At 45.8% G+C, this 27,468-nt stretch overlaps 1 protein-coding gene across 2 annotated transcripts in view; it reads right to left on the bottom strand.

Moving 5' to 3' along the window:
- The window catches only part of Rasgrp1 (RAS guanyl releasing protein 1), a 65,348-nt gene extending 39,349 nt beyond the window's left edge, over window positions 1–25,999 (bottom strand). The window contains exons 1-2 of one of the 2 annotated variants that reach the window (XM_085696485.2): window positions 25,809–25,999; window positions 21,293–21,477 (exon numbers count right to left, since the gene is read on the bottom strand). In XM_085696485.2, the coding sequence (XP_085552611.2) occupies window positions 21,293–21,477; window positions 25,809–25,843 (220 nt within the window). In that variant the 5' untranslated portion in view covers window positions 25,844–25,999. Of the gene's footprint in view, window positions 1–21,292; window positions 21,478–21,744; window positions 21,879–25,808 lie in introns of those variants that run through there. The other variant, XM_087911303.1, reaches the window with a different exon arrangement.
- Window positions 26,000–27,468: the final 1,469 nt, after the last annotated feature.

Raw genomic sequence — 27,468 nt, 5'->3', positions numbered from 1 at the left:
TAGAGTTTGACAGTGTCTCATTCTCACCCCGTCAGCAGAGACACAACCAAGAGAGAAAAGAAGGCAGACATTTTGGGGGGACTCAAGGTCCTGGACTGAGTTCAAACTGACTTCTTTTTGGTCTGTGGGTCTCAAGCATAGAAGTGGCCTGACAGTTTTCACATAATGATGTGGGATTCCCCTCTGCAAGCTGTGAATATGTTTCATTGCCATGGGTTAATAAAGAAGCTGCTTTCAGCCAATGACTTAGCAGAATATAGTCAGCCTGGAAAAGATATATATAGAGAGAATAGGTGGAGTTAGAGAGACGCCATGTAGCCGCCGCAGGAGACAGATGCCAGAAGCCAGATGGAACCTTACTGGTAGGCCACAACCTATCAGGGATACACATATTAATAGAAATGGGTTAATTTAAAATATAAGAGCTATTCAATACAAAGTGTGAGCCAATAGGCCAAGCAGTGTTATAGTAATATAGTTTTTGTGTGATCATTTCAGGTCTGGATGGCCAGGAATGAACAAGCTGTCTCCATCAACAGAATTGGCATGCCAGTGTGGGGCTGACTATATCCATGTAAAACCCGAGGGTGCTTGGAAAGGAATTCTAGACACAAAAGAACAGAATTAAGTATGGCTTTTTGGTAACCAGCATTTTTTTTTTCAGATGGGCTCTGTTTGCTGGTGGCGAGAGGGGGTGCAGCAGCTCCTTTAAGAAAAGACTTACTGACTCAGCATAAGAAATGGCAGCTTCCTGGTTTGGATAGCGTGAACTCTGGCTCTTTCAGGAGGCTGAGCACTTAAATGGGGTTTGTGGGCAGTATGTTGCAAGTTACTTGGTGGCAGCATGGGCCAGCTGGTTACCAGAATTGAGGTGGTGAGGACGGATCCTACCCGGCAGTCTCACAGGCAGTGAATGGATCTCCACCATGTTGGACTGGGTGGAGACAAACGGGAAAGCAGCCTTAGTTCTCGCCATGCTGCTTAGCATTTTAAGAAGTGGTCCTGGTCAGAAAAGGATTACAGATATGCAATAAAGACAGACTCAAATGGAAAGACCTCTAAATGGATCACAGTGTTGGATAAATGTGCATAAGCTTGGGAGAAAGAAGAAATAGTTATAAAAAGAAGTAAATGGTTTTTTAAAAAATAAAACAATGTCTTTAAAGATACAGAGTAAGGCAGTCATAGATTAAAGGAGAAATGAAAAATAAGCCATGTAAAAAATGGAATATACACAGAGAGTTTGGATTATGTATATTAATGTGTTTAAATTTTTTTGACTGTGAAGGAGCTAAGTACAGAGAGACATTTCATTGAACAGGCTGCTAAGCTAAACCAACATATATACATTAAAGATATCCTGACTTCAAAATTTGAGTCTAAGGATGTGTTGCTTTGGAAAAGAGCTTCTGCTTTTGTTTCTACAGAAGATGGGAACCTGTGGATTCCTTCCAGACTAATGTGGTTTGATGGACTAAGACCCCCTGAAGGGTTTCTGTAAACTCCAAAATTGCTTCACCCAACAAAAAGCAGGAGGCATCTTGGAGAGAACTATGTCCAAATTTCCAAATATTGTTTATAAATGTTTGTTTACATTTAAAGGGGATATGCTATAGAGATGAATACTTTGTATTGGTATTTATATCTTTGCAAGATATTTATATCTTGGTTTATTGATATAAATTTCAGGTCAGTTTTGTTATATGTATATTTTTTTCTCTTGATTAAGGTATTGTGTTTGTGCAACTCATTTAAAAATGTAATGTATAATTAAGAAATATAGGTTAGTAGTAATAATAGGTAGTCATCTATAATAGCCATTTGTAGTCATGTTTGTTAGGTTTTCTAGATATATAGAGATATATTTCAAATGGATAGATATTCTTCAAACCTTTCAAAGACTAACAGAATAAGGCATTTAAGATGCTTTAAGAATTTAGGACTTTTCTTGACAATGAAACTCATCTGCTCCTGGCAGCATCTATCTACTTCAGGAGGATGATGGACATTGAAGAGGCTCCTGATGGAGTTTGTTAGCCATTTGGACAAGAAACTGCTCTTGCCTGCACTGTCTGATGTTACGATATGTCAACTAGACATGCAGGACCTACCAAAAAATGACTGCTGAAGTTGCCTAAAGAAGGTGAGACAGTCTTTCAGGGTTCCTGCTTCATGAAAGAGTCTGCCAGACATTCTGCAGAAGAAAGTGACTAACAAACTGCCAATTTAGGTGGAACTGTCTTTGAAATTTCCTGTTCATGGAAAAGTCTGTTGGATACTATGGACCTATAGGCTGAAGGTCGGTGCCCCAATGTTACAGAAAAACTTTGGGTGTCTGTCTAGGCAGCAAGATGTCTCTGTCAATTCTAGACTTTCAGAAGTTACTTAGAATGCACTTCCTTAACTTAGGTAATATTATATCCTTCTGGGGTCTTTGATGGAGTTGAAGAATAGATAGTTACAATTATAGTTTTTCTTAGTTTTGATAAAAGATAAAAGTAGATATAAATATTTTAACTATAATTCTTGCTTGATAACTGATTTGTTGTATGTAATTTTACTATGTTAAAGTTAAAATCTTTATAGCCAGGCTGGAAAAGATATATATATATATATATATATATATGTATATATATACATATATATATATATATATATATATATATAGAGAGAGAGAGAGAGAGAGAGAGAGAGAGAGAGAAGGTAGAGTCAGAGAGATGCCATGTAGCTGCTGCAGAAGACAGACGCCAGACACCTTACGGGTAGGCCACAACCATGTGGGGAATACACAGATTAATAGAAATGAGTTAATTTAAGATATAATAGCTATCCATAAGAAGTGTGAGCTAATAGGCCAAGCAGTGTTGTAATTTCTGTGTGATTATTTTGGGTCTGGATGGCTGGGAATGAATAACCAGTCTCTGTCAACAACATAAGCACATGAAACCCTCACTGAGCTGTGAAGCTTCACAGCCAACCCTGACTGTGGCCGGTAGCCACCTTCTCCTTTGGTGCTGTCTCCTCCACGTTCACAAAGCCTCTAGGTGGCTGGTGTTACTTTCACTATGTTTAGGTGAAGAATGGCCGTGATAAGATGTGACCTGCCTGAAAGGAGATGACTAGTGAGTGACATCATGGGGATTTGAATTCACAGCCCATTGTGAGACAAAAGAACATCCTTTGGGCCAACATTTGAGGGTTTCTAAAGCTGGGTTTCTAAAGCCCATAGAGGAGCATGTCAACATGATGATTGATGACTATTGTAGCTAGATGTGGCCTGTGCACATCCCAGACATTCTCAACTCCTGCACATATAGCACATGTTTCCATGAAGGAGCACACTCAATAACTTGCCGATGGTCCCACTTCTACAAAGTGGCTGCACAATACTGTCCTAAATAAGAGTTCTTGTTCTAATTCTAGGATTTTGTTCATATTTATCATCATTCTGTGTTGCCTTTCATATAGGACTTCCTCAAGTCTTGTCTACTCTCCTGTCAGTTCCCAAGGATCTCCAGCATTCTGCTGTATACACAACACTGAGATCACTTCTTTCGCTGAAATCCAAAGGCACAAGAACAGACATTGACTGCAGATGACCAATAAACACAAAAAAGCAACCAGTGCTTAACGGAAAGAGTTAATGCCTTTAGGAGAAGGAAGTAGCTAATGATTTGTATTCCTATAGTTTAGAGATGGGAGGGATATGGGGAGGGAATGAAATAGTGAGGCTCAAATACTATTCTTTTTTCTTTCTTTCTTTCTTTCTTTCTTTCTTTCTTTCTTTCTTTCTTTTTTGTTATTTTGTTTTATCAAGACAGGTTTTCTCTGTAGCTTGAGAACCAGTCCTGGAACTTGCTCTGTAGAATAGGCTGGCCTAGAACTCACAGAGATCTGCCTGCCTCTGCCTCCCTAAGACTGGAATTAAAGGTGTGCACCACCACTGCCTGGCTTCAAACACAATTCTTCAGGAAGAACACATTGGAAAAGGAGACAGAAAACGGTAGAGACAAAAGAGCTATGATGAAACCTTAGTTTCTTTGAATCAGTGTCAGTCCACTCCGCAGATCCAGGCAGAACAGTCCAATGTCACATAGAGACTCAGAACACCTGCTATGTCCAGAAATCACTAAAGATTCTGGGTTTTAAGGTCAAAATGCGATAGCAAATGGCATCCTTAAATGAATCAATTTGCAGTAATGTTCAAAAAGTCTTCCTAGGCTTAAATTTTTGATGAGACTTCTCAAAACTCATCTACTGAAAATATTTAGCCTTTAGCCTGAAAGGGGAAGAGGCCCGGCTTGAAGAAGATAAGATTAAGGGACGAGGGAGAGCTGGTGGTTGATTCCAAGCTCTCGCAAGCTTGTGCTGTCCTGATGAGTTGCTCAATGGCTCCTTCGTTTGCTCTCTCAGGAGGTGGCTTGGAATGAAGTGGAACAGGAGGCAGGAGGCAGGAGGCAGGGGGCAGAGGGCAGGGGGCAGGGGGCAGGGAGCAGGGGGCAGGGGGCAGGGGGCAGGAGGCAGGACACTGATGGTACAGGAGCCATCCCACACTGGGTACTGGAGCCCCACATCTGCAAGCCACTCTCTGCTCCCCAAGAACTTCCACATGTGTTACCCCGTTTGCCCAGAGCAGTCTTGTGAGATGGGGTAGGGGCTGTATTCATCTAGGAAAATTACAGCAGCAGGGCTGATATTCAGGCTGTCCCAAAAGGCATTTGATCAGGCTGATAGGAACCTGGGCTGTCCCAGTTACTACGTGATTTGAATATCACCTCTGGTTAAATAACCACCTACAAATAGTAATAGCCCAGCACCAAGTAACAGAGATGGAGTTCCGCACTTGAACTCATCAAAAGCTCTTTGTTCAAAAAGGCTGTGATAGGTGCCGCGGGCTACGGGTCTAATGAAGATCCTGCTGTCCCAGAAAGCTGAGCACCAGGAGCTACCAGCAGTATTACAGTGCAGGAGACACTGAGGGCCTTTAGGGAACTACAAACAAAACACTAAGGTGGCTCAGAGGAAGGGAAAGCCAGACGGACAGGAAACAATGGCTAGACCTTCAGAAGGGTGACATTGGAGATTGGCCTTGAAGGAAGGGTCACATTGTGACAGAGTAACGTGGAGGTTTGGGGAATAAACGATCTCTGTATTTGGAGACAATGGAGATAAAGTTATGCTTGGGAAAGGATACCCAAGCTGGTTGAATTATGATACAGAGGGAGTGATGGGTGGGTAGGGAGGAAGATCAGGGTTGTAGTGTTGGGGACCTCACATTCTAATCTGAGAAGAAGGCTTTGCTTCGATCTTTGTCGTGAAGGTTGAAAGATCAGATGGTCCTCCAAGTAAAGCAAGCAGCAACCTCTGACCTAGTATCCTGTTAACATTGATGGTTTGAGGCTGTGGCTTAATGGGAAAGTATTTGTCTAGCCTGTGCCAGGTCTTGGGTTGGTTCCTCAGTACTGTAAAACAAAATAAAACAAAACAAACGAAAACCCCCTCCAAAAGTTGTGTACTTTACAATCCGAGCCCTAAGGTTCTTAGGAAGCTTTCATTCATTATTCATTCATTCATTTGTTCATTCATTCATTCGCTAGTTTGTTTATTGTCATGAGTGTGTCGTATGCATGTGCTAAAATGAGTGCATGGCCAGAGACTGATGACATCAGGGGTCCTCAACCACTCGCTTTGTTTTGCTCAGACAAGGTCTCTCACAGATTCCACTAGGCCCCTTGGCCCACGAGCCCAGGGATCCTCCTATTCCCACCTCCCAACTGTTGAGATTACAGGCTTCCACAGCCATGTCTGGCTTCTTAAAGTCGGGTCCTCGAGCTTGCGTTGCTAGCACTTCACCAACGGAAACAGCCCTCTGGCCTAAGATGAGTCACTCGTAAAGAATCCAGACATCATTTCAGTTTCTGCGTGGAGACTGTTCCGAACTGCATAGCTCCAGAGAACACAGCCTTCAGGGAGGCTGGAGTGTGTGAAAGTGTCCCTGCATGCACGCATGTACTGTCATAACCAGGAAAATGAAGGACGGCTTTTGCTGAATTTAGCTGATTTTGCTGCTCGGAAGGCTCAGTCGCTTGAAGTTGTGACTCTTGGTCCCTTGGTGCTCACACCTTTCTCTGCCTTTAAGCTTGGCCTTTACAAGATAAGCAAGCCTAATACTGAAGGCTACAGAGAAGTAAAAGGTCCAGACCTCCCCACATTCATTAGCAGGAGCTGTGTCATTTATTTGCTAGTTGAAGAAATCCATACCCTCAAAGATGTACAAAGGCCACAAGGGTGGAGCTTAAAGTCGGCAAGGCTTTGACTTCGCCTGCCTAGCAAAGTGGAGCAAATGTGGTTATTTCATTTTCAGTTGCTCCGTAAGCACCCAGGCACCTCTACGCCAGAGACCGACAAAATGACCAAGTCCTAATAGATGGCTCTACAATGGTATCCTTGCTTGATACATTTTTTTCCCTTCTTCTTCCACCTTCCAGCACTAAAACACCTGCTCACCGTGCAAAGGGAAGGAAAGGCGTGTCTACTCAATGCTCCAGAAAAACACACATAGCATCCACAATGAAAATGGCTTAAAACAATGAAGAAAACATTCATAATCGGTATCAACTGGGGCTTTAGTGGGTGAAATTTACCCTCTAAGTGATAAAGTCAGTGGCCACCACTCAATCACCATGCCAAGATACCCGTGTGCTGGCTGATTCTATGTCCACTTATCACAAGCCTAGAGTCACCAGAGAGGTAGGAGCCTCAGTTGAGAAGATGCCTCCATAAAACCAGGCTGTAAGCAAGCCTGTACTGCATTTTATTAATTGATGGGGTAGGTATGGCCCACTGTAGGTGGGGCTACCCCTGGACTGGTAGTCTTGGATTCTATAAGAAAGCAGGTTGAGCTAGCCATGAATAGCAAGCCAGTAACTAGCACTCCTCCATGACCTCCATATCAGCTCCTGCCTCCAAGTTCCTGCCCTTGTTGGTTCCGATGGTAAAACTATTATATGGAACTGTGAGTGAGATGAACCCATTCCTCCCCAAGTTACTTTTGGTCATGGTGTTTCATCACAGCAGGAGTGACCCTCACAGCCTAGGGACAAAGCAGAGATTTTGCAATTTTGAAAGTCCTGCAGGGGGGATGTGAAGATCAGTCAAGTTTGGTTGGGCCTATCTGAACCGTTTAGTTCATGCCTTAACCCTTGGGTGGTGGGTCTACATACTACATACTACATTGTGTCAAGTTGACATAAAACCAGCCAGCACACTTGGGTATCTTGGCATGATCCCACGAAGATTTCGCAGCTTCAGAAATTAGTGGAATAGATTGAGGGTAAGTGCTTAAGTGGGTGGTTATTTTTTCCTTCAGACATTGTGGTGGGGCCTGGTCAATTCTAATTGGAAATACACAATAGGAAACAGATCAGAAATCAACTTGGTGTGAGTCAGAGAGCTGTGGTAGGAAGCAGTGCCTGGGTCAGGGGCGGGGTGAGTGAAGTGTATCTCTGTGGTAAAGAGACACTTGTATGTACAAGGTCCTGGGTTCGATCCCCAAAACCAACCAAACAAAACCCCCAAAGGCAATTAATCTGGGCTGTAGGGAGAGTTCTATTGTGTGCTAACACGATCCAATGTTCCTGTCAGAGGTATATATGGCTAAGAACGTTTACCCGCTGTGTAGCTTGTATATTCATTTTTTCAACAATACCTACTGAGTAGAACTTTTTGATTTCTATGAAGTCCAATTTGTTAAATATGTTATTTATGGTTACTTTATATCGTGTTTAGAGATACCTCCTCAAATCTTGCATGAATACTCACCTCTTTTTCCTGCTAGGTGTCTTACTGTAATCAAATATGTAGAATCATCTCAAATTATTTTTCATATATGGCATACTTTATGTACATATGTCTGTATATGCATGTGGGGGGCATGCATGCATGTGTGTGGTTGTGTGAGCACACACGCGTGTGTGCATGTGTGTGTGTGATTTGTTCATCAGTGTTTGTGGAAAGGACACCCATTCTTATAGACTTGCTTTGGTGGCTTTGTGGAAGAGCAGTTGACCATGTGTGCATTTGTCCCTGAAGATGCTGTTCTGTCTCTCGGGTCTATTGTGTGTGTTTGTGGGTTTTTTTTGTGTCTCTTCATCTTAATTATCTGTAGCTTTATAGTAAGTTACGAGAACAGGTAGTATAATGTTTCTCAACTTTGTCCCCTGCTACCCTCCATCCTTTCAGGTCCTTGTGAGACCTGGTTACCTGAAATCCGAGTTGATTTCACCCAGTCTTTTCTTTTCCCCCTTTTGAAATCAGGTCCTGCCTCTGTCTTACCTGATCTCTCCTTTCTCAGCGTTCAGTGTGCAGTTCAACCCATCTAGTGAATTTTTCCTTTTGATACTTTTTATCTTTTGGTTCTAGAATTTTCATTTGGCTCCTTTGTTTCTCTCTGTTGAAGTTTTCCCAACTGTTCCTCTTACTTTGAATTCTCCAACATAGTTTTAAGACATCCAGATGTCCGGATGCTATAACATGCCCGCTTTCCCTTGGGAAACAAAATGTTGCCTCCCCAAGTGACTCCACCCTGGTGACCACAGGCTACAAACAGTAGCCACCAGATCCAATCTGAACTAGTCAAAATTCTCTGGCATTTGTTAAATTGAACACAGGGCAAATAAATAAATAAATGGATAGATAGATAGATAGACAGACAGACAGACAAATAAATAAATAAATAAATTCATGAAATCTCTGAGGGTATGAGACACACCACAGTACCGTGTTCCCCATCTATGGGAAGAATGACTTTCAGTGAGAAGGGAGAGCTGACAGGCAGAGTGTGTGTGGGAGGGTGATGCTAACTTCCTAGGACACCCCAGGCCCTGGTTTTGGAGGCTCCCATGGCCTGCAGATATCCTGTCCCTTCCTGAGCTTCAGGGGTGTGGACTGTCCTCTCACCTCCAATAGCTTCCATAAAAAAAATCATAATATTTTCATAGTGTTTTTTTAAAAATTAATAAACTTCTGTGGCCCATCAATATAGCCCAACTACATGTCAAGTTTAAATGACAAAATGACCCGTTGGGTTTATACACTAGGGTTTACTGTGATAATATCCAGTGTCTTTTTTTTTTTTGCCAATACCTTTTTAAAAAACACAAAATCACTATAGTTCAACCTTGGGACAGGACCTTAGGAGAGACATCTGGTACAAAAACTTCTTTAACATGGGGAGTTTTCTAATGATGAATCTTAACTTTCTGAGAAGCTTAATGACCCGCTATGTAACTCACGTGTGTGAAAGTCTGATGGACGCATCGAGAGCTCCGGCTGTCCACAGGCACAGCTATCTTAGCAGTGGTGAGCACAACTATTGGCCAGCTCTGAGTCCATCTGGGTTTGGATACAGCCTGGACCTGCTGGCTAACATGTACCGGGCATCAACGCCTGGACTCTGTGACAGAGTCCGCAGCTGTGAACCCACCAACCTTCAGATCGTGCCATTGCGCGCTCTTACTAAAGTTGGCTTCCACCTGACAACTTTCTCTGGCTCCCCCCGAGCCCCGCCCTTCACCTGTGGGGGACTGGACGGACATGCTGGGAACTTCACATCCCCTGGAAGCAGCCCATAAAGCATTGGCGGGGCGCGGGGCGGGGGGCGGGAGAGGGGAACGTGGCCCCTAACGCGTTTGTCTTGGATGCCGGATGGGTCTGCATCTGCTATCTTGGCTTCCAGAGTTGGCGCTCACGTGATGATGCCGTGTGCTGAGCAGCCCTCTCTGCCTGCACCAGCTCTTCCCAAGCCCCCTTCCCAAGCACACTGCCTGAGCTTACTTCCTCCTCTCAGGATCTGCTTCTGGGACAGCTCACACCAAGGCACGCTAATTCTCATCTAACCTAAAACAACCTTTCAAGCTTTTCAGCACTCTTAGCCATCTTGCAGATGAGAGCAAGCACAGTGAGGCAGTTTGTCGAGGGCAATGCTTGGTAAATAGCAGAGGCAGGATTAGCGTCCCAAACCCACAGAACCATGTGGCCTCCCGTGGCCTCCTGCTGCGATCTGTTCTCTGCCTTGCTGGGAGCATGCTGTGCCAAGACCAGGGCATCTCCATCACACAGACTGTGTGGCGGGGGAGGGGGGGGAATTCTGCATTTTCTCACTTACTTAAAAAAACAAAAACAACGACATAAAATTGAGCGGTTAATGGGAAAACTAAATATTAAAGTTTCTTGTTTCTTTTCTTTTTGAATACCCAAGTATTCATCATCTGTGTGTGGGCAGGAAAATGGGCTGATTTGACAGGATACCTAATACAGGACTTAAATAAATCATTTTCATGGTATGCAACCAAAGCCAGTCTTTCCTCTCCCTTCTTTATGCTAAAGTAATTAATATTCACTAATTGTGCAATATAGTAGGTTTCCTTTTGAAATTTCCATGCCATAATGTATACAACACATATAGAACACACTATGGTCATATTCATCCTTACATGCCATAACGTATACAACATGTATAGAACACACTATGGTCATGTTCATCCTTACATGCCATAATGTATACAACACACATAGAACACACTATGGTCATGTTCATCCTTACATGCCATAATGTATACAACACACATAGAACACACTATGGTCATGTTCATCCTCACATGCCATAACGTATACAACACACATAGAACACACTATGGTCATGTTCATCCTTACAGATCCTTTCCTTTTTGCCGTCCTTCCTCCCATCTTTTCTCTTTCCAAATAGGGCCCCTTTTTTTCCTCCCTCCCTCCTTTCCTTCCTTCTTTCCTTTCTTTCTTTCTTGAGGCAGGGGGTCACTCTGGAGCCCTGTCTGGGCTCACTGTGTAGATCAGGCTGGCCTGGGCTCACTGTGTAGATCAGGCTGGCCTACACTCAAAGATATCTCCCTGTCTCTGTTTAGCAATGCTGAGGTTAAAGGTGAGCACCACTACACACTCCTCCCCTTTTTCTTTCCATGCTGAATGCAGACTAATGATAAATAGAGGTTGTAAGGGTGCGTGTGGAGGTGAATAAAGGGAGGATGGGTTTGATCAGTGTATGGTGTAAGTATGTATGGATGGAAACATGCAAACCTCACTAATATATAACAACTGTTAGTAAAAGTTAAAAATAAAAGATTACATAAACAAATCAATTTTGATTCTTTAATATCAAACTAACTTCCAAATTTCAATATATATATATATATAATTACACGAATATATCTAATTACATAATGTGAGCCTATCTGCATACATGCACAGGAATACATCAGACTGGTCTCTTGTAATCTGGAGTCTCTTCCTCCACGTTCTCCCTGTGGCACTACGAACGCACGCTTCCTCAGGTAGTTGAGTCTATGTCCCTCTCAGGTTGACACCAGTGCTTTGAAGACAAGGTGATGGGTACAGAGACAGTGGGGAGCCTACAGGAAGAATAAGCGAGGGGAATACGTTTGTAGAGCAAAGCCAAGTTACCACAGAGGCAGAGCCCTCAGGCTTAGCAGGAACTGAAGGTAGTTGAGGAGCCAGCAGTGTGGTTCCTGTGGCTGACCTCTGCAAGCCGTTGTATTAGAGGCTGAATGCTTTATTATGTAGCCTGAGTTACCCAGGGCTGGAGATGAGCGGCGAAGGGCGAGGCAGGTTTGGATGAAGTGAAGTTGGAGTCCAAGGTGGGAAAGAAGGGAGGGAAGTATGGAAAAATCCCTAAGATCAAGCATGAGGTGAGGAAATGCAGAACTAGCCCACTGCTCAGGGGATTCAAGGGTGCTCTGTAGGGCGTGACTACATGCTAACAAGTTACACTCACACACAATAGCCAGGGGGACATCACTTCCCGGGTGCTTCAGTTCCTCTTTAAAATGGGACTGTTCAACATTTTACACAAACAAGTCATACACTGTGCCTGGACAGATCACTGAGAGGAGACGGAATAAGTCTCTGCTCTTCCGCTTGGGAGTTCTCACTCTCTACCCTTAGGGCTATCCCATGTCCAGATCTTCACGCGACTTCGTCCTCAGCAGCCCCACTATACCCATGATTCCCTGCTTTCCTTCAGTATAAAACTAACAGTCTCCGCTGCCCCTTCTTCCTGTAGTCCCTGCGTTCTTTTGTTTGCTTCAATCCATCAGTTGTGTGCCCCCAGTTCAGGCTCCATCCTGACGGCCATTTCTGCCAAAACAGTAAAAGCCCTCTCACAAGATCCTCCGTAATCTTACCAGGGACCTCGATCTGTTCTGGAATAAAATCAAAGTAAACGGCACAGCCTTTGCTCTGCTGCCCACGGCCTGGTCCTCACTGCAGAAGATGGATTGGGCCGACTGCAGCCTCTTCTAGGCGCTGCCATAAGGCCCATCAATGGCTCCTTAAGACTCCTTAAGGAAGCGATAAGGATGGCAAGAGATTGTATTCTTCGTTTCTGAAGCAAACCCTTACCTCACTTTCACCGCACATGACAGAAAAGACAGCTCACACCCCCCATGTTCTGTTAGTAGAAGCAATTTCCCCCTTTATTTATTCTATCTGGAGCCAGCCTGGGGTTATTATAATTAGCATTTAGCATTGGAAAACTAAGTACTCTTCTCTTCTGGAAATGCCTTCAGTTCTTCATCAGCATCATTTTAGTTGCCAGGCAACCCTCAACTTTATTTCCCCTATTTGATGGAATTATGCCAGCTTTTTTTTTTTTTGTATCAATTTTAGGAAAGAATAGCAGCCTTGTATGCTAGTATACCTCTTAGTAAATACTAATGTTGATCATAGGATCATAATTGGTTAGGATGTGAATTTTGAACACACAGAGGTATGGACAGTCTACCATTAAATGTGTAATAGGTTCACAGTATCTGAGAATGTCCACAGGAGTCAATTTAGAAGGCAAAGACACACCTGAGCATGCTCATAGGTGGGGGTGGACTACATGGCTGTAATTTTCTCCTTTTGTTATTCTATATTTCTGAAGTTTTCCAGAGTGAAACAAAAAGGTATTTTAAAGTTATTAAGGAAATTTAAAAATATAAGTTCTGAGTTTTAGTCAAATCTTTGTAGTTACATAGGAATGTAAATTAAATAAATATATGAGATATTAACATAAACATTGTACTGTTCACAATAATTCCTCAAAAGCCAGTTACTAGTGAAATAACACTTTGAATATTTAAAAAGACTAGGTAAGTGTGTATTAATGTTTTATATATCTCATCACAAAAAAGCCTATTTAAGAACAACATAGTCTCAGTCTGTATTAATAATTTAGAAACAAATGGAATTTAAATATGGTTGAGTCTTTGAGACTTCTAAGGTCATTGGTTCTGTAAACAGTTAAAAGAACTTTATATATAAAGGTACTTTATGCTTCAATTCTGAATGGTCTCCTTCAAGTTCACATTCAATATCACATTTGGGATCACATCTTTCTTCCTCCAGGCATTGTTTGGTTCCAGAACTGATCTTAATGTTCTTTGACAGTATCAGGGAAACTAGGGCGCTGAGCGACAAAATGACCCGTGTGTAGTGGCTTGGTTTGCGGCCCAAACCAGACCGCCTTTAAATCAGAAACAGAGTCAAAGGCCTTCCCTCCTCCATCAATAACTTGTAGACTTTACTGTTCATTCTCAAGAGTAGTTGATACATATTATCTGCAGAATATATTAAAATTATTCTGATTTTTGATTAAAATGACAAGAAGATATTCCCTAAGTGATTGTGATATAGATTTTAAGTTTAGAATTAGTAAAGGAATCTCAGAAAAAGGCATAAAAACACACGGTTTCTACGTAATGGAGGGGCAGGAAGGAGGGAAAGGCCATCAGCAAATGATATCTGAGGAGTCAACAGGCTCAAGCTTCTAGCAACAGGAAGCATTCAACAGGCAAGGAATGGGAAGGTACCCTTCATGATCAGACACACTACATAAAACTCATTAAAAACAAACCAGCAGACTGCTCAGCCGAAGCTTGTGCGTACACAGGAGTGTCATCGTCGGCATCCCGTGGGAACAAAAGCAAATGGGCATCGGGGGTGGCACCCGGAACAGAGACGGCACATAACATGTGAAGGCCAGAAGCACAGAAAGTTGAGAAAGTAAGAAATAGGAAAGGGTTGATCCTGGAGAATGTTTAGACGTGAGTTAAGAATTAAAAAAAAAAAAAGCCAACAAAAAACACTACATATAAGTAGTCTGTTCAGTTCCAAATGAAAATCTCTTGGATTTAGTCTTTGTTCCGTAATTATTTCTTTAAGCAAACCCCCAGCTTTGCTGATATTTCTTCACCTTTTTAGTATATCTTGTCTGGACTAAATGGAGAGTTTGTTTCTTAAGGTATGAAAGAGGCAAAAAAACCCAAACAAACAAACAAACAAACAAAAACCCATGGTAGCCTTCTTCTGTGTGATAAAGAACAAGATCGTTAGGTTTAGGGTCCCTTCTCCCTAAACAGCCCTAGACAGTGGCACGCTGTAGGAGTTTAACCCTGGGCTCCTCAGGATGCCTGAGCAGGAGTGTTGCTCTTCCAGCAAAGCCAAGCTAGGCTCCCCATTCCGCCCTGCGGCAGACGGAGCCATGGAGGCGCTGCACTGCAACAAAACCTCTATAGCATTTTCCTCCATGCAGACATTATGGATACACCCTCGAAAGCACATGGAATAGTAAACAGGACCACGTATTAGAAAGCGATCATTTTGGAATGCTTGTCGTTTATAAACTTATTCATCAGCCAGGCCACAGAACCAATCTTTAGTGGTGGCTATGTTTAACAGCTGGCTTGCCAAATTAGAGAGGACAGAGCAGTTTTGATCTTGTGGACTGGATCATCATGCAGTGAACCACCGTCAGCCGATGAGCTGCTCTCTGCCCCTCCACGCACACTTTGAGAGCCATAGAGAAGAGAGTGAGCTTTGGCCTGTCTCATCCTCTGCATCTGCAGCCAGTTTTCCTCAGCCCCATCCACTCCTGTGATTTTTCACGCCCATGACTTGCTATGTGGTTTTTAAGATCCAACAGGCATGAAAAGGTGCCCCCTTTCCAACAGTTTCAAGACTGTGGTGGCCCTGGAGTTGCATCCTCAAAGTTGGTCCTGCCTACACAGCCTTACTACTTCTCTGCCTTTTCCTTCGGTGTCCTCTAGGGTAGGAAGCCTGCCTTGGTTGTTTCCTAAACGCTAGTGCTGGCCTCTGCAGGGGCTACAGGCATGGAGCAGCAATTGGAAGGTCAGAGAGTGAGTCTGCCCCTGAGGACTCTCTAGGGCTCCTCAGAGGGAGGTCCAGTCAGCGTCGACAGAGCAGGCCGCTTTTGGAATCATATTATTTCCCAATGAAAGCCTTTAAAAAACAATCTATTGGCAAACTGATTTGTTTGGATGGCTGTTCAGGGAAAGCAATTTTTCCAGTTGCTCCCAGCTCAGCCGCTTCTCGAAGGCCTCTGATCCTGGAGACTGCACGGAGAAGATGATGATGGAGCCCTCACTGCAGCACAGGAAACGGGCGTGAACATCACAAAAGCTGCAAAGGTAGGCCTGACAAAACCGTCTCCGAGAGCAAGGAATAAAGGTGGAGGTACCACAGACATCTGCTTCTGTTCACTTTCCCGAGTGTAAGATGGACAGGCTGTAGATTTCGTAGATCACTTTCAGCACGGAGAAGAGAGAGAAGTGCTGGGAACTCATACAGCAGTGGCACTGGGATTGCCAACCTGCTCCCAGACGGAGCGTATATCTAATTAAACCTGGCCGGATTGCTCTCATGCTCCCGCGAGGCTGGCTTCCCTGAGAGCTCTACTGGTTTGTAAATTGAAAAACCTATTTGTTCCATTGCTTCTCAGAGATGTTTGCTTTTTATGTTTTCTTAGAAAGCCTGAGAACATGTCCTGGGATGTCCAAGAAGCATGCGGGCTACAAGGCAGTGGTGTTCAGTATCAGCTCATGGGGGCGTTCCTCAAACACCAAAGTGAGTCCCGTGCAGACAAAACCCCCTGGGCTTGCAGGTCAGGAACCTGAAGCTGATATCAGCCCCTCATGATGAGACCTTAATACAGCAGAGAGAAGACAAACCTCAGAGAGCAGATCAGAGCTTTACTCTCAGCGGCTGGCCCAGTACTAAGCTGGGCCATATCCCATGTGCCTTTCTGTCTCCTGAATTTCAGTTCCCTCTCAGTTAAGAGAGCAAACCAATAATCCACAGTGCTGTGGGGAAGCCCAGTGGGGTCAATTCAGGTAGAGGCTCACTCCCCACTCAGCCCAGGATCCATCAGCGCTCAGCCACTGTGTACTACCTGCCTTCCAGTCAGCAGGAGGATTCATTTCTCTGGGCCCCTCTACTGAAGAAAAGTACCCAGAATTCCTGAGAAACTGTGGTTCTCATGCACCACTGTTCTGAAGACTGATTTTTGTCCCAGCACACAGGGAGGGCTCCTGGAGATGGTGCTACACAGGAAAGTTCAGGGCGGCATTGAATTTAACCCTTTCCTTCCCCAGGCTCCAGAGTTACCAGAACTCATACTCAAGAGAGGGCAGACGTCCTAGGGACACTGGGGGAGACCAGCCCAGCAGAGACACAGTAAAGGGCTCTTTAGCATAAGTGGCATGCTGAAGAGAATGCCAGTTCTCTCCAGAGGGCTAGGAATAGCCATGCTGGGCACTTCTGTTGGCCCCAGCTGTTAAGGACAAGGTGCCTCAGTGACTTTATTTTCCCCTATGAGAAACCTCGCAGATCTAGGGAGTTCTCCTGGGGAGATGTCAAGAGCAGCAGTAGCCATCACACAGGGCCTGTTATTAGCAGTAGCAAAGGCTTCATATGTGACTTTATCCGTGTGGTGGTGCGGTGCATGGTGTGGTGCCTGGCTGTTTCCTCTATACCTGGCTTTGGTAAACAGAGTCGAAGCTACAGACAGCTGAGAAACATCCAACCTTCCCTCTGATGGAGAGGGGACTGGGGTTCTAACAAGCCCCCGATGGCCTTCACTCAATTTTAAATTTTACTTTTAAATTTACTTGGAATTCACTTCCAATTTTAAAGACAGGTATAATGTTTTACCCACAATGCAGTAAGGTCCATAAGGCGCTTAATACCCATCCAGCCCCTAGGGCAGAAACTATACTTCCCAGTCATAGGGTCATTCTAGACTGGGAAACATTAGTACAATCCATGCACATGGTAATTAAAATAATATCAGTTTCACAGGAGATTTAATTTCCCTCAGACATCTGATGGTAGAGAGTGGAGTTGGACTCTTTCTTGCCCTGAATGGAATTTAGTTTCTAGCTGGGGAGACCAGTCCTGCAGGCTGACAAGCCCAGGATGCAGGCCTACTCTGGGCAGCACAAAGTCTTCTCTGAGAATATGAGGCCTATCTTGAGGAGAGAGCCGCACCTGTCCCAGCTCAGGGTACACATGGCTGCTGGAGGCAGAGGCAGAAGAAGAAGGGCAGCGTGTTTTCTATTTAGATTGTGGGTACAAGGCGTGTTGTTTCAGCTCTCGGGCGCTCCACTTTTCTTCTTGTTCATCCAATGGAGATAATAATACCTGACCTATTTCAGGTTTGTTTTGACTATAAAAGAAAAAAAATCAATACATATAGAACACTAAGAAAAAATAACACCCCATAAACATAAGCTACTTGGATGCCCTGTCCTTGGCCGTGACAGCCTACCCTGGACACAGGGGAGCAACTTGCCAGGGTGCTTGCGAGGACCCGTGTGCAACTCTTCTCTGATGCTACGAAGTTGCCTTGCACAGAAAGGAAACATGAAAGAGCTTCGTGAATTGGGGTGTTTGATTTTTTTCCACTTGGCCCCAATGCTGGTAGCCCTCTTGCAAAGGGAGAAAGAAATGAAACGCTTAAGTGATCTCATCGGCTTTGAAGCTCAGAAGCCACTGCTGTGATCCATATCCATCAGACACAAGTGTTCCTGGCTGTGAAGATCCACTTCATTAGGCTCTGTGCTGGGATGGGTTAAGCCGCAGGCACCCGTGGGGTCTGTAGCCCGCCTTCTGCTGGAAACAGAAGGCGGGAGTGGGCTGCACAGGGTTAAGGCAAAGGGGTCGCTGGTGTTTCTAATCAGAGATCTGTAACCCTCTGACGCTGGGAGGGTGGCTGGGGGCCGTCCTCAGCGCCTTCATTTGCATGTGTATCCTTCAAAGCCTTCCTCTGAGAACAGTTGCAGGAGTGGGTAGAGGTTCTGATGCTTAGTAATGCTCAAGGGACAGCTTTTAGGATACACTCGTCAATACCCAGGGGGTTTTAAACAGCATTTAGATTATCCCTTGGGTGCACTGGAGAAGTGAATGCAACCTCGGTTTCCAGAAAAAAAAAAAAAAAAAACCTATCCACTGCATCTCCCTTGAGGTCAGACACCTTCCCTCTCCAGCGTGGTCAGTCAGACTTTTTGTGACCATGGACACCGTCTGTTGACTTTGTCCAGTAGTAGATAGTGGTCGCTACCTGAGGCCATCAGGCACTTGCAGACTGGCTATTGAGGCATCAGAACTAAATTCTACACTTGATTTCATTTTAACTAATTAAAATATACATGACAATAGCCCCGTGTGTTTAGGGGCTGCGGCCCTGGGCAGCAGCACACGGCCTCAGTGAAACACAGCCTGGGTTTCTGCCTGAAGATGAGGCGAGAAGGCAGGGAAAGAAAGGAATGAGCAGCCTTCATCTTCAAAGCTCCTCCTCAGGGTAGATAGGTCAACTGATAACAGGAGAAGGCAGACTCAGGAAGGCTTCCTCTCTAATGGTCTCCAACACACACTGGCGTTTGCTGCTTGGTTTTTTTATGTAAATTCTGTGATGGGAAATTCAGCAACATTTAAGACAGAAACCCTGGATTTTGTCCACTGCATTCCCATGTTCCAGGGGCTGTGAGGTGGTGGCTGGTCCTTCTCAGTTAAGTGCCCATGTTCAAGTTCTACACAGTAAAAGGAACTTGTTTCTTAACACCTTCATTTATTATCGTGTATATGTGTGTGCTTGTTGTGTGTGTGCACCCACTCGCATGAGCATGTGTATGTGGGGGGGATGTATGTGCATGTGTGTGTATGCGTATGCATGTGTGTGCACCCACTCGCATGGGCAAACATGTGTGTGCACCCACTCACATGTGCAAACATGAGTGTGCGCACATGTGTGTATGTACATGTGTGCACATGTATGTGTGTATGCATGTGTGTGCATGTGCACTCCTGAATAGGCTATTTCACAGGTGCTATAAGTGCTCATAAAACAGGCACTTGGTCACTGTCATTTTTTCTTGGGTGCTACACAGTGCAGGGTCAGGTATAATTAAGGACTTAATAAATGCTTCTTGGTAATGGCCCAAGGTCTTCAGCCACAGTGGGTCTTACACAGCTGTTACATTTTAAGGCTCTAATTTTCACCTTAACATATTCCAGGAAACAATGTACCACTGCCTTTGTAGGACTCATTAGGGGAAGTGGGTTGTTATTGGTTGTTTTCAGAAAGGATTCTGGAGTTGGCCGTGCATTTTTGAGGTGGAAGCCACAATTATTTGAAAGCTGAGGAAATAGTCTTGAACTCATCAGGTAGTTAGATGATTGGCAGAAAAGAATAAAGAGCCCATGATAAATACATCTACGGTCCCAGTGTTCTCAAGTAGCAAAACAGAGAACAAAGGTTACGACAGTCTAGGAACTACAATTAGTAGCCAGGAGAAGGACATTTGTAGCCTAACTAACAGCACTAGCCACCTCTCTGTTCTAAATGGTCTCCACCAACTTAGCTGTCTCCTTTAATGTGTACATTTTCTAAGATGGTTGTGAAACACAAAGTTATTCAATCAGTGGCTGATGGTAGAATACCCATCTCAAACCAATCTTTCAGGTAAGGATAAATTAAGGAACAGAACGAATGGCTTTTTATTTTTCAGGGATAGATAGGTTGCCCTCCAGCCCCTGTTAAGCAAGCACTCCACCACTGAGTCACACACCCCCAATCCCCTCCCTCTTTCCAAAGGCAAGCTGGCCAGAGCACACAGTGCTTTAGAGTAGTGATTCTCAAAGTGGGGCTCTGGGAGCAGCTGCTTCAGTCTCACCTGGGACCTTGTTAGAAATGCAAATTATTGGACCCCACCCTAGCCAGACCCACTCAAGCAGAAGCTCTGGGGGTGGGACCCAGCCATCTGCATTACTTAAAAAAAGAAAGAAAGAAAGAAAGAAAGAAAGAAAGAAAGAAAGAAAGAAAGAAAAAGAACTCTCCACATGACCATGTTTGCAAGAATGTTGAGGAAGCAGCGTTTTAAACCCAAATTAAGAGAGTTGCACGCAATGATTCTCCCCAAAGTTCCACATCTTTCCCAAGTCTGTCAGTGAGGTCCGAACAAGCCCTAAACACTAACAGTGCCCACCTCTGAGAGCTGTGCACACCTCCCTGTACTCTCCAGGAGGCTCCGGTTGGGGTGGGCTGATGCTCTGGAGCTGAGCCCCACAAACTCGTCTGCTTCCCAGCAGGAGATGCAGAAACACAGAACCGGGGACACAGGGGGAAAGGATCCGGACAATCTTTGAATTAATAGATTTTACTGAAATCCATCAATTTTCATTTTGCGCTTTTGGAAGCAAACCCAATATTTCGTACTTTCAAATCATCATTTTACAAGCAATCATCAAAAGAAAATGCTGAATTAAGAATAAATCTTTTCAGGGCATTTTGCTCGCTGGCAGCACAGCTCTGAATGTATTGTCAGAGGGCAGCCCCCGGAACCCGCACTGCTGGCCTATGTGCCCACATGCTGGCCTATGTGCCCACATGCCCATTCCTATTCCCTGATCCCCAGCCCCTACCCGACCTGCCTTGCAACACACACACTCCTATCACCAACACAAGTATAATTCCAGACTGTACGTGGAATTGCTGAGACCTTATTTATCCAAGTGACCTGAATGGTTTCAAAGTCTATTTGCCGGTGCATGCGACAGACTTATTTTTTTCTACCCTAAGAAGGACAGAAAAATATCACAGCACTAGAGGCCCAATATCACCGTACGGTATCTCCCACCACGAGCCAAACCTCCACGCAAAGAAAATGCCAAGTCCCCTCGGTAACTTTTGTCACTTCAGATTTCAGCGCTCATCACGACCTGCGCCACCCACGTAGTCATGTGCCGTCACAGTGCAGACTGTCTCCAACATCTCAGAGGCTCGAAAGCTATTTTTAAAGCCCGAATACAATCTAGGCTGCTCTTGTATAAGACATTTTTTAAGGAAAAAGAAAGAAATAACCCGGCGATTTCTATGTATGTGGGCAGTTAGCCAACTCACCAAAAGATTGAATGCAGCTGTCAATAAGATCATCCAGGCTGGCTCCTTTGGCCAAATGTCCCAGGGACATCATCATTCGGAACTGGGTGATCTGGGCCAAGCTGGGCTGGGCAGGGAGAGGGCTGTTGACTGATTTGGCCTCTAGTCTTGCTTTAGGGCCAGCTCTGGAGCCATGGGAAGGTTTCCTGGGGCGGGGGGGGGGGGGAGAGAGAGATTCAAGTTAGGAGAGACAGAGCAGTTGGGGTCTCCCTGGCAGCTCTAGGCTCTGGAGACAGAGGGAAGAGGAGTCAGGGCAATGAGTCCCCAAAGCCTGGCTGGTAGAAGGCATACCCCTCCCACTTGGCAGAAGCACTGAACGGACTGGTTGGCTGTTAAAGAGACATCTCCCCAGCAAATGACAAGGTGAGATTCCCGGGCAGCAACAGCTTTCTCCCCACTGGAGGAAGACCTACCCTTTGCTGCCGTCTCTCTTCCAGTAGGGGAAAGGCAGAGGGAGACTGGCCGTTGGCAGCCCTTGGCTTCTAGCTGCTAGGCTACGGACTTGGGGTCTGAAGGACTGGTACAGTTGGCCTCATTGTCAGCTGGTTTCATTCACTTGAGCATTGCCTAAGATGCCGAAGCGCAGGGGCCCTCTGAGACACCCTTAAGGGCCCTGCAGGAGAACTCAAAGACTCAAGGGTGGTGGTTATGGTGGTGACATTTAGATTTCTCAGCCATCTCTGCTTTTCTTACAAATCTGGATTGGTTTTAATAAATAGTTTCATTTTTGATAACACAAGGCATCACTATGAATCATTTAGACCAGTAAACATTCTCTGAAGTCCTTTCTTGGGTCCTTAATGAAGAGAAAAAAGGGGAGGGGTTGGCTCTGAACTGAACTGCCTGCTCTAGAGCTGAGTGGAAAATAGCTATTTGCACTTGGAGATGGCTTAGGAGTCTGGTGGATCTTCATCCACTCGTGCTTAGCTTCACTGGGCATGGCCTGTTTGATACAAGTCACCCTGTAAAGGGTCTTATGCAGTCTTTTTTAGTTCCCCCTATTAAACACACAGAGAGTCACATCTACAACCTTTGAAGGTTCTGTAATGAAAGGTGGTGTTGCCGACCACTTCTTCGGCATGTACTTAGCCATCCTCTTTCTGTTGCACCTTTGGCTAATTTATAGTTTACTGTCAAAGACGACAAGTGAAAAACACTCTAGAACTGTAACACATATGATACGCATAAACCGGCATCGGTTAACCAAGGACTTAGTCCCTGAGTAGGACATGGCAGTAGGCCAGGGGAGACCACGGGGAAAGAGCCTTTGCAATTACCCTGTAAATTATACCACATGTCCGCTGTACAGTAGTTATTCTTGTATAAAAGCATGGGGAGTTCCTTCATACAAACAGCTCTAGTAGGAGAAACTAAACAAGACACTGAGTGCAACCCCATAACTTCTAGGTCAACGTCCAAAGAGTGCTAAGTGCAAAAAACATGATGTTCTCTGAGGAAGGAAAGGCAGTTTCCAGGGACTCTGTGGAAGAGCTTCTCTAACAAGGTGAAAACCTCACTCAGAAGGGGCCAACAAACAAACCAACACAACACCGGTGGCCTGGATACACCTGGGTGTGGAGAAACCAGCTTGCACAGAGATAGCAGTCTGAACATGGGCCACACCACACAGCCAGACTCCAGGGGACACCCCGGCCTTTCCAGTTCTGTTCGCACTTTAGAACATCAGCCGTCTGCGGTGTGCATGGGGCTCTGTTCCAAACTGAGGTGGGAACGATGTGAAGCCTAGTTACTCTGGTTGCTGGGAACCTGCTAGTCTAAGCCACCGACTCCCAAAGGAGACTCAGGTTGGGGCTGCAGAACTCCAACAAACTGATTTTTACTCAGGCCCAGAGACAGTAAGATCAGTGTCTGAGAACAAAATGGTGCTCTGAAAACACTAACGGCCCTCACAAAGCGAGTTTCCATGCTCCAGCGACACTGGCATCTGCACTGTGCCTGAAACTACAGCCCAGAAAAATGCTACCATTTGATGTGCAAACTGAGTCCTAACCATTCTGAGGCTGTATATGAGCTATCTCGGGGGACTAGTACCTCATCTAATAGGCATTTGGTGGGGGGAGGGGGGGAGGGGGCGAAGCCTGTGTGCTTTTCACCACCTTGGAATTGGTGAGTAGATTGCCAAGGGGCTGAAAGGGTTTATTCAATGTACAATAAAAGTCAGCTCCTTCAGAAAGATGGCTGATCATGGCGAGGCGACATCTCAGCTCTCATTTGTTCAGCGGGTCCTTGGAATGGTCCTCAGGACCTGAGAACTGGCCAGTCTCTGCACAGTCCCCTTCCAAACACCCACAGATACGGGACAGAGGTATGTCTGGCCACAGGTGCAGCAGCCGGCTTCCTAAGCACCACACCACACTTCCTAGCTTGGCTCTCTTCCATCCCTAGGAACAATCACAGCTATCCAAACCTGGGTCAGGGCTAAGAGATTCAGAGGGCATGAAAACCCAGGGAAGGGAACGTGTCAAAAGCCAACGGCGCCCTATGGGTTGCAGATGCTTCCTCTGGACAGGCTCTTGACTGCTTGCCCTGGAAAACTTTCAGGTCATGTTTCCCATTTGTCTTTCTTTCTTTTTAAAAATATATTTTAAAAGAAACCTTTTTTTTTTTTTTTGAGACAGGCTTACTATGCAGCCTAGTGGCCCAGAACTCTCTACCTTACATCAGCCTTCTGGGTGCTGGGATTGCAAGTAAGCCTCATCACACCCGGTTAAAAAATATTACTGCCATCCCACCAGGATGCACCAAAGAAAATAAAAGAAATATCTTAACTAGTTTTCTTTTATGATGCTAGGGACCAAATCCAGGGCTGTCATATGTCAGGCAAGCTTTTTTACTGAAATACTCCCCCCACCCCGCACCTCTCCCTTCCACCCTCCTCCCTCTCCCCCCACCTCCTGGTATAATGGTTAGAGATAAGGATTTATACTGGTGGTTCTCAACCTTCCAAATGCTGTGATTCTTTGATACAGTTTCTCCTGTTGTGGTGGCCTCCACCCATAAAATTATTTTGCTGATATTTCATAACTGTAATTTTGCTACTGTTGATTGTAATGTGAATATGGGACATACAGGACTTCTGATATGCGATTCCAGGGGGTTTAAGACCCACAGGTTGAGAACTACTGATTTAATACAGTACTTCATCATAGGAGGTTTTGAGAGCGTTTTAGCCATCCCCAGAATGAACAGCTGCTAATTCTACAAAGGCGTATTTTTAAAAGGCAGTAGCCACAACGTTTCCAGGTGAAATTGTGAATTAAATAAAACAAACCAACAACAACATTTTGAAAGAAACACATAGCGGTTAGCTCACACCACCTTCCATCCCCCAGAGCACGCCAAAGGAAGTTTGAACTGGTTTGGGGGACTTGGTCTCCAGGTACAGATATCCTCAGTGCAAAGGAGGAACAAGGGAGACAACCCGTGATCTGCTTAGAAGAAAAGGGGGCTTTCACTGGCCACTTCTGCTGAGTTCACCTTCCAGTCCTGCCCCATGCTGTCCACAATACAAAGTTAATTTGATGGACAGAACCAACACAGTGTAGTGCAAAGCGAGGCTGAGGACACTCAAGATGACACACTCAGCATGGGAATTAGAATGGGCTTGGCTATATTCATAGGTCAGGCATGGTGTGCTCATATGTGAGACCACGTGAATGGCGCTGTGAAGGACACAGCCTTCTCGGCTCAAAATAAGGAGAGCAGCATCCAGGCAGTTGCGGGATTCTTGTGCTTTGAGAGCAAAAGCTAAATTCCTTGACCCCTTTAAAGCCCCCTATTGCTTCCAAGAGCCGGACTGTTCATAGTCACTCTTCCTTCACTTTCTGTCATTTCAAGATTCTCCCAAACATCTTTCTAGAGAATGGGGGGAGGAGTGCAGCTCGCAGACCACTGATTTGGAAACTTTTTTTTTTTTTCTTAACGGGCAGTCGAGACAGCACTACCACCTCCGCTTGCAGCCATTGCTGTGGGTCGCTCCAGAAAGGCCCGGAAAGTCCACCAGATGGCGCTTCCCGCGCCCCGCGCCCGCAGCAGGTGCCAGGGGCTCAGAAAGTATGCGAGTGGGAGTTCCCGGGGGTGACCTGCCGAAGAGCATCCACCGGGGTCGACTGTTGTGGGCGCTGGGTAGGTGAAGGCTTGGGCCCAGACCACTCCAGATCTGGCCAGGATATATGGCCTTGCCACCTCAACAACCCCAACGCTCTCTTTTCTCCTGGTCCAAAGTGCTGGGCTCCGGGGGTGTCTGCCTCACGCCTCTTCTCCCCAAACCTCAGTCCGGACCCGGCTCCCTGGTCTTTGGCCATCGTCCACCCCGGGAAGCAACTGTTCTCGGACGGAGTCGCCTGGTCCTTCGAACCTGCGCCTTACCCACTGGGTGAGGACCGCAGGGTACACCGCTCAGCTATCCCTCCCCACTAAAAAATGCCGAGCTCCCCGAGGAGCCACAGCTACTCACCGCGGAGCCTCTCTCGCCTTGCCCAGAGTGCCCATGGCCGCGGCGCGCTGCTTGCCTGGAGTCGTCTCACCTGGAGCGGTGGGACCGGCTCGGCGGGGAGTGGCGCATCCTTCGGCCGCCGCCGGCCCTTGCAGCCTGGCGCCGGCCACTCTCGGAGCCAGGCGAGCCGACCCAGGCGCACCGCAGGCGCAAAGTTTGTGCGAGCGCGCTCCCTGCGCTCGCTCCCGCGCGACCGCGCGCGCGCACACACACTCTCTCTCGCACCAACCACCTGACAGGCGCTGATGTTATCATCAGGGTGGAGGAAACGTGGGGCGCCATCAGCTCTTCTTCGAATCCTGCCCCCAGTACTCGGTAGCGCCCTGTTTAGGGTCTGAGCCGCCCTCGCTTCTCCCTCCGCCGCGACGGTTCATCTTCCTCAGCTCAAGGCTTAGTTAGGTCCAAGGGCTGCAGGGTGAGCTGCCCTGAAATTGACCTAGCTAGAGCCTTGCAGAAGAGTTGCTTCCACCTAAAGCCACGGGTCCCCTGGGGGCTCTGCTGAGACCCCTTCCCCGGATTGCAGTACTGTCTTGTAGGTATCATTGGGGGCATACAGTCGGGTCCGGACAGGGAATACAAACCCCCTAAACCTGTGCACTTCATTCTCTTGGACACATTTTACAAGAAAGAACATAGATGTGTACACTGCATCCTAGAAGAGGTGGTGAGTGTGGAGGTGAGCTCCAGAGGAGTGATCTCTGTGGGACAAGAGACAGCTGCTTGGAGTCTGTGGGTGTGGGATACTGGGGGGGGGGGGAGCCAAGCGAGGGATGGAAGTCTGGGGGAGGGGGCTTTCTGACAGTGCCAGTGTGCCAGTAGACGTGGCCAAGAGGGTAGACCTACCAACTACCATGGCAATGTTAGTAATAACAGCAGCTAATGCTGATACAGTGCTGACCTAGGCATTTCCAAACACTACCTCGTTTAAGCCACCCCCCCCCCCCCCAAGTGCAAAGAGGTGATTACTTAAGGTCTAAAGAACAACAGGTCTCACAGCCAGTAAACAGAAAAAAAGAGGTGGCCCAGACAGAGACTGCCTGGCACCTCTGGGTCCCTGTTGGACTGGCCTAATAACACATTCCTTTTCGTCACATCCAATAATCTTCCCAGTCACAACGTTCTGGACTTTAAGAACTCCTTCTGCTTTATCTCATCTATTTCCTTGTGTTTATGTGCCATGCTGTCCTAGAAAAGAATTGAGGATCATTTACAGGAATACATAACCTACAAAAAAAAAAAGTAAAAATAAGTATGTGTGTATGTGTGGTGGGGATAAAGATGATAAAATGGGGTCAGAAATAGCATTATTCTAAAAATCATGTACCAATATATACTTACACATTTGGGAAACAGAATTCAATATACACTGGGGTCAAGTGTGCCACATCCAAGAGGAAGGCCTGCTCTAAAAATCACGTCCTTACATAAGAAAGAACGACAATCACAGAAAAATTTCAAAAATCTTCAATTCTTGCCACAGAGACTGGGATGGATGAAGTTTCTCCTGAGGATGCTCCTGACGATGGCTACCTAAGGGTCACGCGGGATGAGGGCAGCAGTGTGCAGGCTGGTGCCGGTGGGTGCAGTCCTGGACAAAGGGAGGGCCTCGCCTTACTTTTCT

Source organism: Myodes glareolus, chromosome 10, assembly GCF_982192425.1.
Source record: "Myodes glareolus chromosome 10, mMyoGla1.1, whole genome shotgun sequence".
Lineage (NCBI taxonomy): Eukaryota > Metazoa > Chordata > Mammalia > Rodentia > Cricetidae > Myodes > Myodes glareolus.
Note: the sequence above shows the minus strand (reverse complement) of the source record. Positions and strands in the feature narration are given on the sequence as shown.